Raw genomic sequence first — 17002 nt, 5'->3', positions numbered from 1 at the left:
AAAACACTAGCCTAGACTAGGTTCAGGGCCTGATAATCTAGAGTTGTTTGTGACCAAAGTACTTATTTTCAACTGTTTTCTGCACTTCTGATTAACTAAAACGATGTTTGCTGCATATCTGTTTAAAGTGTACAACTGTATTTTAGGCTTAGTGAACCGAATCCTTACCTCTGTTCTTATCTCAGTTTCCTTTTTGCTTTTCCCATCCACCTGTGTAACTGTTACGGTCTTAAAGTTCAGTGACTTTTGAGTTGCCCGCCTCTACTATAAATTTGATATTGGCGACACCTCCCAGTCCCCAGCACCAGCTCATTCTACTGAATACAGTGAGGTCAAAGGCCCATCCCTAGCTTCTTAACCCTGAATGATTTTCTGTTTCCGCCCGGTCTACTAAAAAAAAAAAAAAAACCTATTCAGCTGCTGCTGCTGTATTTGTGCCTCTTCCTACTTTATTTTGCTACTTGCACTTAAAAGTGTTCATCTACTGCGGTGGTGGTGCTGCGGTAGCGTTGTCGCCTCACAGTTAGACGTTGCCCATTTGATTCTCAGTTAGAGCGTCTTGTGTGTGTCACCATGCGTGAATGGGCGTTCCTTCATTGAAGGAAGTGCGGTAGGCCCGGCAAGCCAGCATGTAAAAATCTACTGTTCATCTACATTTATTCTGCCACATTTATTACTCCTTGTCAGTAGCCTGATTAAATTGAGGAGAGTATTCTACTGAACTGCTGCTTTATTTAAAAACTTACCAGCTCTTCAAGGAGATACTGAAAGAGCCGAGGCATTCGTTGCTCCAAACAAAGTGCCTGTTTTTGCTCATGTATAACACTCTTAATTGTATTTGAAATCTACTGTCTGTTTCAATTGTCTGAACTGATTTTTTTTTTGACCATATTTTACTGTAAACCATACTAGTTCAGCTGTAGCATAGCCCAGTTCCAGCTTTGCTGTTTCTGGGTCTGTTTTGTAACTTCTAAGCATCAAATTCAAGCCATCTTTGTTGGACAGGGCCCTTCTGGGAAGAGAGTACTGTATTAGACACATCTAATCGAGGGTGACTAGACTAGAGTTTAGACAGCATCCTTATTGGCTAGTTGGAGTTAAAAGGGTCATTACTGGTTTTAAGCCTGTATTTGCACGTGTTTGCACGTAGCATACCATCGCCCGCTGTAGCATAGTGGTAGTTACCACTGGCAATTATAGACACAAACATTTTGCTTATTAAATTTTCCCTTAGCACTTTGCTTGAGGTCCTACAGAGGTTTTCCGCAGCCCTGTTCTACTGTCAAGTGGAACACTAAGCCAAAACTCAGAGGTACCAACACACCTCTCATACACTAGCCATTCCAAAGTGCGAGCTCCTTTCCTGACCATATAAAATTTACCTAACACTATGGATGGACAATTTCCCACTGATTCTCCAGTCAGCTTGCTCAACATGGGCATCCTGAGGCAATGTAGCAACTGCCTCATGTTCACCGACAACCCTCTACTCCTAGTCCACACAAACTCATCATGTGGGAGATGCAACTATAATAAACAACCTTGAACACTTGCTCTCTCGCGCACCATTGGTGTGAATGACCTGAGCCGTACCTCCCTGGACTACATGAAGAGACATGGAAGAGGTCTCTGATCATGTAGTCCAGGTGGGTATGACCCTGACCCTGAGTAGTATCCTGCCCTCACCAAGAATGATACCTCAGTATAAAGAAAAAATGATCAATTTCAACAATTGGCTAAGATTCTGGTGTCATTCAAAGGGGATCCTGTGTCTGTCAGCCTGGGATGACATGCTCGACAAGCCACGTTGCTTCACAAGACACAGCTTGCACCTGTCACCCCTTAGCTTTCGAATACTGGCCAAGGCTCTTGCTGCCCCTTGTGCATTTTTTAGGCAAGGCTCAAAATTCAAAACCACCTCCGTAAACAGCACAAGTAAAATTGAGGGTTATGATACTCAACGCCAGGAGCTTAAATCTCAAAATGCATGCGCTCGAAGCACTCCTAAGTATGGAGAACGTTGACATCTGTGCAGTAACTGGTCCAAGGCTCCAGAGAGCACTCCAGCACTACTGGGCTACAACTCATACCACACATTTCGGCCACAGAACACAGACCGAAACACAAAAGGTGGGGGGGTGTATCCATATTCATCAAGGATACTCGCACCTCTAGGTTAGCAGCTCAGCATGATACCTCAGATCACCCATGTGCAACTAACATTGGGCAAATCTGCAATGCAAATTGTGGCCTGCTACAGATCACCCTCCATGACCCAGGACCACCACTCCGCCTTTCTGGAGACACTGGAAAACATGAAGGTACTACCGAACACCCTGATCTTGGGAGATTTCAATTTCCCTACCATTAACTGGGAAAACTACTCGAGTACAAACTCCCAGGCTCAGCGCTTCCTGGTATTTATCAACTCAAAATGCCCTGGATCAGCTGGTAAACTCCCCCTACCAGAGGCCACAACATATTGGACCTGGTCATCACCAACATGGGAGACAGGTGCTCCGTACCGGAGGTCAACCCAACACTGGTTAGATCAGACCATAAACTAATCACCCTGGATGTCCACACCCCACCACCACCCCAACCAAGGAAACCACAGTGAAAAACTTTTCTAAAGCAAACTTCGCCTTACTTAAGGCAGAGGTGGTAAGTTTCATAGCCCCCACGCTAAAGGATAACACAGCCCAAGATGCAGAATCCTTTACAATTGCACTCTATGAACACCTACAAGGATGCATGGATCGTGCCATCCCTAGCAAAACCAAGACTCACTCCCCTAAGAGAAGGAAACCAGTCTGGTGGACCCCTGCCATAAACAGTTTATACAACAAAGGGAGGAAACTAGTTCAGAAAAAAAGCAAATCCCAAGAAGGAAAGACATTCCTGATCAGTATTAGCAAGAAACTAAGGTCCCTCATAAAATCATCCAAGGCTAACTCAAAAGAAAAATAGCCAAGGATTCGAAAGATAACCACATAGAAGGCTAAGTGGCAACTTGCAGATATGCTGAGGTAGTGCAAAATAGCACAAAATATACTGAACCTAGTGATACTGCCAACATACTGGCAGACAGATTCAGTGAAACTTCACCTCCCTCTCACCTTCAAAAGGGCCCACAATACCGGAAAAGTGTAGTGTCCCGGAAATCACAGAAGCACAGGTGAAAACAGCCGTTTCAAAAGTCAAAAACACAGCATCAATGGGGCCAGATGGTGTCCCAGGCTGTGTGTGTCTTGCACAAACTACAGAATGAACCAACTGCCCACCTAAACACGTTGTTCAACCTCAGCCTCTCCACAGGCTATGTGCCCATAGAATGGCACACAGCAATGGTTATTCCGCTCCAAAAAGGAGGCGCCACAACTGACCCCGGTAACTATCGCCCCATGAGCTTGACTAGCCTTGTCTGCAAGGCTATGGAGCGCATCATCATGGAACTCATTAACAAAGACATTGGGAACCTCCAAACACTTGACCCGACCCAGTTTGGCTTTGTTAAGGGCAGATCATGCCTACTAAACCTGGTTGACTTCTTCGAGACAGTTACAAAGGCCATAGACGAGGGAAAGGTGGTTCACACAGCCCACCTTGATCTCGCCAAGGCGTTCGACACCATTCCTCACTCGGGTATTATAGAAAAACTCACCAGCCTGAACATAAACCCCTACGTCACAAGATGGGTTGCCAACTGGCTTACAGACAGAACTCACACGGTAAGAATAGCGGGCTCCAAGTCAGACTCTAAACCAGTCATAAGTGGTGTCCCGCAAGGCTCAGTTCTGGGAGCCCTACTGTTCAACATATATTTCTCAGAAGTACAGGCAAACACAGGAGGACTATGGCTAACCAACTTCGCTGATGACTGCAAACTGGGAGCCATAACTGACTCTCCGGCTGACACGGACATCCTCCAAAAAGGCCTTACTGAGACAGACACCTGGTGTCAAAGTCATGGCCTCAAGCTAAATGCCGAAAAATGCATAGTCATCCCGTTTGGGAAAAACGAAACGCCCACAAATTACCACATAGGCGGCAGCCCCCTTAATACAGAAGAGGTAATAAGAGATCTGGGAACCCAGGTAGATAGTAATCTCTCCTTTGACAATCATATTGCCAAAGTAGTTAGAAAATCCTTCTATGTGGCCCATCTAATTACTAAGGGGTTCGCATCTAGAAATAAAGAGGTTATAGTGCCCCTCTACTCGTCACTCATCAGACCCATCATAGAGTACAATGCCCCATTTCGGATGTACCTTACAAGACACTTCAAACAGCTTGAAAGACCACAAAAGCACCCCACCAAGAGGATTACTGGCCTCAAACATATGTCCTATGCAGCCAGAATGAAAACTCCGGATGTACTCAGTGGCATATCGCTTACTCAGAGGTGATCTCTGCCTGACTTACAAAGCCATGTCCAACTCAGAATTGATGGACATGCTCCAACTAAAGAAATCCAAGTCACTGCGAGCCATGTGCTTTAGTGAGCTAAACCTCGCCACAACAATAAATAGAACATGCTGGAGGGATAGATTCCTGTCACAGAGACTCCCCATGCTTTGGAACAAAATTCCTAACTACAATCGGCAGAGCCCCTCACTAACACTCTTCAAGAGAAGCCTTGACGAGTGGATGGGTAACAGAAAGTACACCCCTGGGATCACTTCATTGGCTCTGCTTGACAGAGGCTCAGTTAATTAATCAATGGGGTGGCGAAAGCTGACACACTCTTGCTAGGCTTATAAATGCCCTCAGGCAGATAGCCTAGTACCTACCTATGAACCAACCTATGAACCAGTCAGTACATATGACGAGTGGATTGCCAGCATGACCACCTTGCCTCTTACTCCACCCAAATCCATATCACACATACCTACATATACAGAGCATATACAGAGGTTCTCTCCAGAAACATACCTAAATACCAGAGACCTCCTAAATACAAAACACAAGTACGCTACACATAAAACCTCCTCTGCAGAACACAACACACATAGTAGCTCTCACACTAGTCTCATCTGTCAAGCCCTTAAAGCAAAAAACAAAAACATATTAGTAATAGGCGATTCCATCGTGAGATACACAGATGTCCCTCTCACCGGGCTAGATAAGGAGAAGGTCACAGTCAGCTGTATGTCAAGTGCAGGATCCATCATATCACACATGCACTCAAGTCTCTCAAAAACAGGTACTGTTATGACTCCGTCATAGTCCACTCTGGTGTGAATGACTTGAGATGTACCTCTCTGGACCACATGAAGAGAGATATGACTGAGCTCTCGGACTTTGTGCCTCAAGCAGGTATGTCCCTAGCATTAAGCAGCATTTTACCTTCACCTAGACAGATGCCTCAATACAAACAGAAAATGACTGACTTCAATAATTGGCTTAGTATCTGGTGTCATTCTAAGGGAATACAGTATCTGTCAGCCCGGGATGACAAGACAGACAGACCTCGATGCTTTGCCAGAGATGGTCTTCATCTGTCACCCCTGGGATTTTAGCTACTGGCTAAGGTTCTTGCCACCACCATAGTGGCTTTTTAGGCACTGCCTCAAGGACAAAATTCCCACACGTAAAAACTCCATCTAAAAACAACATGTCTTAACATGAAACTGCACTCACTGGAAGCAGTCCTCACCTTGGAAGATTTAGATAATGTATGCAGTCACCGAGACCTGGTTCAAGACTGTGGAGAGCTCCCCAACCCATACCGGGCTACACCTTCTTCCACATGTTCAGACCACAAACTGAAGGCATGAAAACTAAACGAGGCGGTGTATTGATATTCATTAAAGATAAATACACTTCCAGATCGGTTAAACAGTAGAATTTCCTGGAGATGCTTCAGGTGCAATTAACTGTTGGTAGGACACCTATTCAAGTCATCGCCAGCTACAGGACCCCCCCCCCTCCATGAATCAGGACACCAACTCTGCCTATTTGGATCTACTGGAGTCTATCAAGATGAAGCTGAGCACCCTTGTTTTGGGTAACTTTAACTACCCATCCTTTGACTGGGTAAATTACTTGTGCTGAAACTCACTTGCCCAAAAGGTTCCTCGACTTCCTTAAATCCAATGCACTGGACCAGCTGTTTAAAAACCCCCACAAGGGGTGCCAACATCCTGGATGTGGTGCTTACCAATATGGGGGACCAGTGTAGCACCCCCCACTGTGAGGTCTTCCCTAGTGAGATCTGACAATAAATCAGTTTCATCCAAATTAACTATCAAAACTAAAAAAACTCCACCAAAGCAGATTAGAACCTCTTACGGGATGATATAAATAGCTTTACTGCACCCCCCCAATGGAAATGGCAACTATGCTGAATTCTACACCATTGCTTTATACCATCACCTGTATAACCGCACTGACTTGGCTGTACTTAATAGGACCACAACAAGCTCAAGGAAGAGCAAACTTACCTAGCAGACAACTGCCATTAACATGCTTTACAATAAGAGGAAGAAATCGCTGTCTAAGAGTAAGAGGGTGTGAGCCCTAAACAGGAAACGCTCTCTCCTTACCTTAAACAACCAAATAAGACTTCTTGGGAAGTTCTCTAGGAATCCAAATTAGCTTCCTCAATTAAGGACAATCATAAAGCGCTCTTTAGTTACAGCCATAACATAAAAAAGGAAAGGCCCAAATTTGTGCCAAACTGGTAGCTAATGACACCACATACACTGAGCCTGTGGACATAGCTAGCCTGTTAGCCAACAGGTTCAGTGAAAACTTTACCCCACTGCCCCCACCACACATACTCCATGACATCCCTACCACCTGTCCTCTACCTTAGATCTCTAAAGAGCAGGCCATAAACGCAGCATATATGAGACCTGATAACATCCCAGGTTGCATCATACATGGGCTCAAGCAAGAATTAGCAACACCACTGGGTAGTCTTTTCAAACATAGTCTAAGCTCTGGCTTCATCCAAGATGAATATAAAACAGCCATAGTTAACCCCTTGCACAAAGGTGGTGACACCAGGAACTACAGACCTATTAGGCTGACTAGCCTTATCTGCAAGGCCATGGAGCGAATCACAGACCTTGTCAACAAAGATATAGGTAATCCCAAACATTTGGCCCTACTCAGGTTTGGATTTGTCAAAGGGAGATCATGTCTCTTAAACGTGGTGAACTTCTTTGAAACAAACAGTCACCAAGGCCCTAGACAATGGAAAATCTGTGCATACAGCCTACCTAGACGTAAGCCAAGGCTTTTGACACTATCCCCCACAAAGGCATCATTGACAAGCTCACCCAGCTAGATATCAAAGTTATATAGATGTCTTGCTAAATAACCAGTGGTATTCCACAGGGATCTGTGGCTGACAAAGTTTGCTGATGACTGCAAAATGGGAATGGTCAAAGAATATCCAAATGATGTCAACATCCTACAACAAGGTCTTACACAAACAAATGATTGGCCTTAAACCCAATGCAAAAAAATGTATTTTCCCTTTCGGTAAGTGCAATGTTCCTGCTAACTACCACATCAGTATGCACTCAGTGGTGAGAGGCCTGGGCACAGGTTGACAGCAACCTTACCTCTGATCACCATGTCTCCACAGTGGTAAGAAAGGCATTCCATATTGCTCAGCTCAATAAGCAAAGGGCATTGCATCCAGAAAAAAAGTAGTTATAAAATCTCTGTACTCTTCCCTCATCAGGCCAACAATTGAGTACAATGCCCCATTTGGTATGTACCTTTCCAAGCACATGCAGCAATTGTGAGGAACACCTTTGTGGTCTCTCCAAGGAAAATTCAAGATCTTCAGCATCTGTCCTATGTGGATTGTCAGAAATCATTGTCACTTTATTCTATTTTATACAGACTACTCAAAGATGATTTATGCCTTGCACATCAGGCAATCTTTGACTCTGTTTTACTGGAAATCCTGCATAGCTGCAAGTCAAATAGTACAAGGGTTACTCACTCTAAAGACCTTAACCTGGTATGTGACATTAATAGAACCTGCCGGAGGAACAGATTTGTCTCCCAGAGTTTACCACACCTTTGGAATGGACTCCCACTTCATGATAGAGCATCTCATTGGCCATTGGCCCTCTTCAAACACAATTTGGATAACTGGATGGGTAACCATAAATTCAACCTGGGGGTTCCACGTGTCCCTCTTGGACAGGGGCAATTGGTGATGATCGTGGAAATAAGGGTAGAACTTAGCCCCCAATTGCTGGAGAAATCCACAGTAATTATCAGTCTTCAAGTGAGAATGATCTTACTACGGCATTAGAAAACAAAGGGTTCTGTCTGTGGATCTGTAAGACAGGCCCTGTAATACCAGGCGACTGGTCCATCATGCTCACAGACAGGCTGTGAAGGGACTTTTCGCTTTGCCAGACTGCCAGAAGGGTAGCAGTACATGTCAGCAAGACAGTGTTTGTATAACAAGAACATATACATGTTCAGAGTAAAATCTCCACAGAACATTCAAATAATTTCATTCACAGTAAAATTATGATTCAATGTTAAAAACAGACAGCAGAGACATACATACAAGTACAGATTTTCCTGTCAAAAATGAAAATAAAACAGAGTAGTAATAGTAAAGACAGGTGTGCTTAATTCAGTTCTGAGTGCACAAGGCAGCCTCTAGTGTCTAACAGTACACAAATACACTGCACTTCTGAGACAGAGTAAAAAAAAAAAAAAAAAACAAGCATTTGTCAAAGAAAGAAACCAAATAAACCCTGCTGCAAGCAGAAATATCCGCAAGAATTACTAAAAACACTGACAGAAATAAAATGTTAAAACATAAAAATAGAAGAATATATCCAACAATGAAAGGAGACAAAGGGGGTCGGCAAATGGGGCTTACCTGAGCAGTAAGTCGAAAAGATCAGCACTAGATCCTGTGAAGAGCCAGGACTTTTTTCTTTGCATGGTGGAAAAAAAAAAATAGAACACAGTTGAAAGCTTCCCTCTCATGATATGTTCTGTCAAGCAGCTCTCACGGGGAGAGGTAGGGGAATCTCAGATTTTGAAAGCTTGGCAGAGAACTTAAAATGCCACTTAAAACATTGGGAATGATGAACATCACTCCCTTCTAAGCAGGGTAAAGGTTTACAATTTGCTCAGTGTGGACAATGAACAGTGCTCAGCTGGTTAGGTGTAGAAATGGCACACATTTCTAGAGCTTTAGAGCAGCACAGTTTTCTGGCTGGTGCTTTAGAAAACTGACTTGAACTTCCATACTTTAACCAAATGCTAGACGTGTCACATCAAACTCTGTAACCCAGAATAATTAACTCTGACATAACAAAGACTATGGGAAAAGATGGACCAACAGGTAATGAAAGTCAGCAGAGGGAAACAACAACAAGCAACCAACTTATGCAACGGAATTATATCAGAGATGGCAGACACTAATTCAGAAAATGCTTAATCTTTTTTGGAACAATGCAGTGCATAATTATAATGACATAGGGCAGCTGATGGTCATGCAGTTTCTGTACATGAAATGTTCTTTGAAAATTATGAATGACCTCAACAGTAATTCCACAAAATCATGCTATACTTCTCATATTAATCACAACCTGCAACTATGCCATGTTGAACAGGGACTACCAAAACTAAGAGAACCTATGCTTCCTCCAAACACAGTGTCGGCTTTTCCCAGTTAGGGGTCGCCACAGCGGAACTCCAATCCGCTAATGATTGGCAGTAGATTTTTACAGTGCAGAGTTGCCAGCTCGACACCCAACCTTCAACAAAGGCATGTCCATTTACGCATGTCTTTCGGAGGCCACTCTACCGCAGGGAACACACTCAGCACTGTAAACTGGACAAGTCAAAATCAAGCACACTCACTGACCCTGCTGTTGACATCTACAGAATTTAATACAGGACAGCAAGACCCTAACAAGCTAGGAGGATGAAAAATGTATACCTCACAAAACTGCAATCTTGCAGTAGAGCTGACCAATATAAAATGCTTTAGGACTTGAATTTTCAGGGAGTTGAGATTATATTGACTAGTGTACTTCACTGGTACCTTGAAGTTTAAATTTTACACACAACCTACATTCATAGTGCACAACCACATATCTAACATAACTAGTACAATGTGCTTAGACATTTTTAAACCAGTCAACAGTAATGCAGAAAACAAAATAACTACACCACATTTAAAATGTCTTCAAGAAATATGTATAATTGACTTACTCCAGTGTAAGGCCTAAACTTTTATTTGTCTTCTGTTAGTTTAATTTTTTTTTAAATTAATTTCCTTACTGAAGTATCGTACCTTCTGCCAAAATAATGTCAATGTCAAACACAATTTAATTAGTTCGGATATGATGAAAAAACAGTCATACATTTGAAACAGTAGTCTCTCCTTTTGACAATCACATCGCCACAGTGGTCAGGAAATCCTTCTACGTGGCACACCTCATCACAAAAGGTTTCTCATCCAGAAAGAGAGGTAATTGTTCCCCTCTACTCATCACTCATTAGACCCATTATAGAGTACAACACCCCTTTTGGTATGTACCTCACAAGACATCTACAACAACTGGAAAGGCCGCAAAAATACTTCACAAAGAAGATTACTGGCCTCAAACAGATGCCTTACACAGACCGTCTCAAAAAACTCCAGCTTTACTCCGTTGCATATCGCCTACTCAGAGGCAATCTCTGCCTAACATACAAAGCTATGTCAAATCCAGAGCTATTGGACATGCTCCACTTAAAGAAATCCCAATCCCTCCGAGCTACACGCTCTAGGGACCTAAACATTGTCACCACAATAAACAGAACATGCTGGAGGGATAGATTCCTGTCCCAGAGACTTCCCATACTCTGGAACAGACTACCTATGTCAAACAGAGCTCCTCATTAGCACTCTTCAAGAAAAACCTTGATGATTGGATGGATAACAGGAAATTCACCCGGGGGATCACTTCTGTTGTTCTGCTTGACAGGGACACAGGAAAATTATTATTTTCTTGGGTGGCGAAATCCAGGGTACCTTTTTGGCTAGGCTTGTATAGGCCCTAGGGCCAATAGCCTAGTACCTACCTATGAACAAAAATAAAATAGAAAGAAGCCTTACAATGAATACAGTCACATACGCAATGAGAGGCCAGTAGTTTATATGTGGCAAGCATTACCAGACATCATAAATGTGCACCTTGTTTGGCACTTGTGTCCTAATGGACAGGGGAAGCCTGTAAACACACAATGTGTACAAGCCTATATTATAACCATAACATTCCTTTAGGTATTGACATGTCAACAAAATTTTGATACATTTGGTTAAGCTTAAAATGGCTTTTGGGCCAACAGCCTAGTAACTACCCATCAACTAGGACAGTGCTGAAGGGTAATCTTCACCTTCTGTTTAACAGGGGCTGTTCGAACTTCAGCTTACTTGATTAAACTAAACCAACAGAGTTTCTCTCTCTCACAGTAAACCAAAAAGCATTTCAAAAAAGAGTCAATAAATGTACAAAAGTTTACCTCTCCAAACAATGACAACAGTAATGAAACTTGAGATTCACGGCAAAGTAGCTTTTCTTCTAAACGAAGGAGACCATCTTGGGGATACCCAGGATGCTCGAGGGATGTCATCATTCAGTGTTCGGACACCTGTAAGTGTAATTCATTAAGTTCCCAGCTACTTTATACAGTTCAAATGCAAACAAACATTTACCCTATTACATGTGAGGCACACATTGCTAAACAGTAAGCTAGAATGGAAATTCCAGCATTTTTTTATTCTTCTGTGCAGGTCATAATTATGACAATGCTAAGATCTAGCCATTCCACAAGTACTGCTTAAAAACCTAAGTGCTCCATTTCCCCATGGTAGCTTTGCTTTGTACGGAGGCTTCAATTTTAATATTAAATCCAGTAATGACACATCAATAGGCATCCCTCTGCTAAGTGTCAAAAACAGCAGCTGAGGATAAGTACAGAATTTCTCAGGGCATTAGCATTCCAGTTAGACATTTAACCTTGTTTTCTTCAGATGAAACACACTAAGTATATTTGCAGTCTTAAACACACTGATCATGCGTGCCCTACGCATTATTGTCAAACACAAATTCTTAACATCTTAAAAGAAGCAAACAAGACTACACATCATGAGTCCACTGTATATGTTAATGCATTTAAATTCTGAGAACAGCATTCCAGAAAACTGGAACATAGCCCCAAGGTAAATGATTAGGTGTTCATGGTATTGCACACGACAGCACCTTTGTAATAGCACATTTGTGCAAGTACTACTGGACTTACCTGTGACTGACACTGACATTCTATAAAAAAGGGCTAGAGATGAATACAGGCATTTCAAAAGAAATGGAAAAAAAACATGAAAGAGACTTCCAGAAATAATATACTACAAAATATACAATCAATGCAACTGCACAATAGCACTGTGTGGCACTCCCTGCGCAGATGTATAGACTAGAGGACTTCTAATGCTCTGCCCCAAAGGTCACACAGTACTTACAATAGCTCAAAGACACTGTAAAATGCAGCCTGGCAACCTACAGCTATCATAATCTTTCATATGACTTAACCTGAATATTTAAGCACAATAGTCCTTGGAAAGAAATCAGCTTCATAAATATATAACAGAATATACAGAAGAACGTAAATGAGAACTGGGGAAGACAGCACTAAAGGAGTCATAGCTTCCTAGGTTTTTACATTAGGCTTATAATATAATACCCTTCCAGAAGGGCAGACCGCTGTTAAGCTAAGCTGGTATTTTCCTTCTTCCCGTGTATGTACATATTAATTATAATATATATATATATATATATATATATATATATATATATATATATACACACACACACACACACACACACACACACACACATTATATATATATATATATATATATATATATATAAATTCGCATGCATACATACACACACACACACAAGTAAACTACAGGCCTGCAAAAAGACCAGTTCCACAAAAACTCAATACTACATCAAAGTCCTAAAAAAGTGAAAAAAATAATTTTATTTTTGCAGGGGTGAAAGCCCTGCTGCACCGCCCAACAACCTGTCACTTATACATAACACCCCCAACATGGACAACGAAGAGGAAAGGGAAACTTCCCCACTTCCAGCAGTACTGCGACCTCCCACAAATAACGGCAACATTTTACAACTAAAGCAGTATTCAAAAGGTTCTACCAACATTCAAAACTCCAAATTTCAATGAACTGCTGACGATGTGTACACATACATATATTCATGATACGTATATTACAGTAGAGATTTTATTATCCAAAATGCCAGTTATCTGAACAGAGTCTTCAGGTAGGAAAATTCATAAAAGTCTGAATATATATTTGCTTGTGTTTTTTTTTACCTCGTACTACAATAATATACTGTACTGTTTTGTAGTTACAGTAAATTAGTTTTATTTTTCTTGCTTGATATTTTTCTTGTTTGATGTTCATCAAAACCATTTTTAGAAGTTTAACAGCGATATTGAAGATGGTTAACCCACCCGTAAGTTCGCGCAGGAATTGGCGTGACCACCGTGATTGACATGCCGGAGGGCGGAGATTCACACCCTTGACTGACATGGAATTTAAAATGTCAAATATGTACATCAGCAATTCATGAATCAAAATACATCCAAAAGCATTTGTTACCCTACTTTTGGTATACGAAAATAACGGCCGAGTAATGCACATTAAAAAGCCATGAAAGGTGTTAAATTGCAGTCAGGGCATGGAGGCATTATGACCTATTTCAGCTGAGAAGCACATTTATTACGATTAATGTACATCAACATAACATTCAGGTGGTGAAAGGTGTTACATCGCCCTTAGGGCATGGGGTCACTGTGAGCAAAGGTGCACTGAAACTTTCTGAAGAAAGTAGCATCTCACACCTCACTCTCCAAATATCAGTTTGCAATTTTTAAGGACAAGTTGACATAATTGACATGCAGGTTTCTCCTAACATTTCACAAACTATGACAGCAATTCTATTATCTGTATTTTCTATATAAAGTGGGCCAACTGTGCCTGTAGTTCTGTTTCCTTCAGTTCTCTGCTACTGTGCCTACAGACTTTGAAATGTCCAGATTCAACAATAAATACATCCAGGAAATAATTTTGTCTCTCATGGCAGTGATATAATTCCTCCAATCTGTTGGGATTATGCCAGAGGAGAAGAAATGCATGAAATGTGGCAGCCTATGGAAATGTCGCGCAAAGAAATGCAGAAGAAAGAGTGGCCTGCTGACTGGTACTTACTTTTCCAAAAGTAAAGTGCCTCTACAGTTGCTGGCAAAGCTTCTGTACTGCTGGCTGTGGACCACCTTGGTATTTCTGCATGGTCAGTGGTGGACTGGTATCAGTTCTGCAGAGACATCTGCAGTTGGCAATTACTCCAGGACCACATGTTGTTCGGGGGTCCTGAAACTGTAGTCCAAATAGATGAAAGCCTTCTTGTGGATACTCAGTACAACCGAGGCCAAAACCTGGCTAAGCAGGACTGCTGGGTGTTTGGTATGTAAGACTGCAGTAAGAAGAATGGCTTCTTTACATTTGTCAAGAAATGTGATGATGCTACTTTGCTGCCAATCATCAAAAGACATGTTCTGCCAGGAACCAACATTATTTCAGACCAGTGGGCATTGTACCATGGAATTGACCAAATACCAGGCATGCACTACCAGCACGACAGTAAATCATAACAGAAATTTTGTGGACCCGCAAACAGGTGCCCATATCAACTCCATTGAAAGTATGTGGGCGCTGCAAGAGGCAATGAATGGAACAAGAGTACACATGGTTCTCAGTTACTTAGACGAATTTATGTGGTGATCCAAGTATGGGCATGACTTTGACAGCTTATGTACAATAGGTGTCACATCAGACAGTACCTGGAAGCTCACCCGCATGACGATGCTGTGGATGGAACTGGACTAGAGCAGCTGGATGACTGGTCTGACAAGGAAAATGAACTGCCACAAATGTTATTGATGTTTGATTGGTGTCACACATAATGTTACTGATGTGGTGCTACTGGTTGTGGGTGTGTGTTCTCAATTTCCGTTTTAACTTTGACCATTTTTATCATCTGGTAATAAATGGCATCCATAGTAGTGTTGTGATTGTTTTGATTAGGCATCCGCTGTAGTGTGCATATTTCTTATTTGTTATAATGCTTTTTATGAACAATGTCTATTTGGCAATAAATGTTTTGATTTGCATCTGTAGTACTATGAGTATTTCGTAAAGTCGAAAAGTGCAGCAGCTACCAATCAAGGTGGGAGGTGTAGTGACAGGTGGGGTTTGGGCATGGCTTGCTACTGCACATGGGTTAAGCATCTTCAATATCACCTTTTTATTTAGTTCAGTTATAGGCTTTATTATCCAAACAGTTTGAATATCCGAACTATCTTAGTTCCCAATTAGTTTGGATAATTGAGACTGTACTGTACTCGTATATTGGAGAACTGAAATTGGTCAACTGGTGGTTCAGTAAATATCTTTCCTGCCTGCTTAATTTGGTTAACAGGAAAGCAGCCGAAACATCTATAATACTAGGGCTGGAGAACATTTTTTTCCATGATATTTTGCAAGCCTCAGTACATACGCCACTTTTTGATGGTCAATTTACTAAAGTTGATTTATTTCAATAGATCTATGCACACACATACCTGCTTTAAAACAAACAGTAAAGCACCCAATACCACCAGTCATACAAAATATGTAGTTTATTACATATCAACAAAACTAAATGCAGGTACTTCAAAGCAAATACAAACTCTTTTCTTTTCTGTTTAAACTAAAAACATAACAAGCATCTTTAATTCACACTTGTACTGCTATAAACAATCTCTGATTAGTAGTACTATCTGCATTCCTCTGTTAAGAACAATTTTCAGTTTCTCGCTTACTCTGCTCAAAATACAAAGTCCCCTTTCACAAAAAGTAAAAGATCTCCGGTTTACCTACTTTCAGTCCTCATTTTCTTATATTACGTTCACTACCTCACTAATACAGCAAAGTATCTTTCTGTTTTTAAACAAGAACAGTTTAACAAAAGCACTGCTCATTTAAAAGTGTCACTAATTGGCAATGAGCTACAAGCACTGCTATGCACACCGTTTACATAAATTTTGTATATTTGGTGTAACTTGTATTACTTCCAGAGAACAACCAGATTCCATTATTAAATGCTTAAATTTTCTGCCCTTTTTCCAGTCCCTAATATGAGCAAACACTTCTTCAGCATTTGAAATCGTTTTAAACGATAAATTCTCTGAATTAGAACAGCACCTTACCTTACCGTACTATCGTGGTTTCACTTTCAAAAAATCAACTCTATCGCGCCATGGAAAAGTTTGCAGCATTCTCCAAATCGCTGACGACACACCAACAACTGATTACCCGCATTTTTCCAGACAAATCCCCTCCCCTAAAGTGACATTGTCATGACTCTCTTAACATTCTATTGAAAATAATGCAAAACCCACCCGCGCTGTGATGTCACAAAACCATGGTCCTTCCCCCTACCTATAGACTGTTGAACAGGAGGAACTTTCTTTTCCTGTGCTTGTATTGCGACGTTGTATTTTACCATCGCACCCTCTATGAGTTTTGTGAGCAAATTTCTCTAGATTTTGCTGCTGTTTGTGTTTAACTGGTGAGTATGGTTTTTATTATTCGCTTTTCTATTTTAAGTCGTCATTCCGGCAAGCTGAAATATGTTCATTCCAATGTACTTTTTTTGTGCATTGAGTACATTAAAAAGTAGCTGGTTGAATAATCGTAGCTGTTTTTCGTTCTTGCTGCGCTTGAACTTTGTATTTGTTCCACTGGTAAACTGCTAGACAATAATGTATCTCTGTATGTGTGAAATGCATCATTATTTTCTCACTTTTGTAAGTCATTGCTTAGATTAGAAATGTGTGTTTCACTGTTCTACTACTTTTATTACTTTGTATAACTATTGTGTAGATC

The 17002-nt window shown here is 41.4% G+C and overlaps 1 protein-coding gene across 1 annotated transcript in view; it reads right to left on the bottom strand.

The window, feature by feature from the left end:
• Positions 1-16553, bottom strand: part of ORC5 (origin recognition complex subunit 5) — a 2154202-nt gene extending 2137649 nt beyond the window's left edge. Inside the window, exons 1-2 of the mRNA XM_044087287.1 lie at positions 16329-16553; positions 11512-11640 (exon numbers count right to left, since the gene is read on the bottom strand). Coding sequence (XP_043943222.1) covers positions 11512-11625 — 114 coding nt within the window. The 5' untranslated portion in view covers positions 11626-11640; positions 16329-16553. The remainder of the gene's footprint in view (positions 1-11511; positions 11641-16328) is intronic.
• Between the last annotated feature and the right edge of the window lie 449 nt (positions 16554-17002).

This window comes from Protopterus annectens, chromosome 11.part0, assembly GCF_019279795.1.
Source record: "Protopterus annectens isolate FY-2018-M chromosome 11.part0, PAN1.0, whole genome shotgun sequence".
NCBI lineage: Eukaryota > Metazoa > Chordata > Ceratodontiformes > Protopteridae > Protopterus > Protopterus annectens.
Note: the sequence above shows the minus strand (reverse complement) of the source record. Positions and strands in the feature narration are given on the sequence as shown.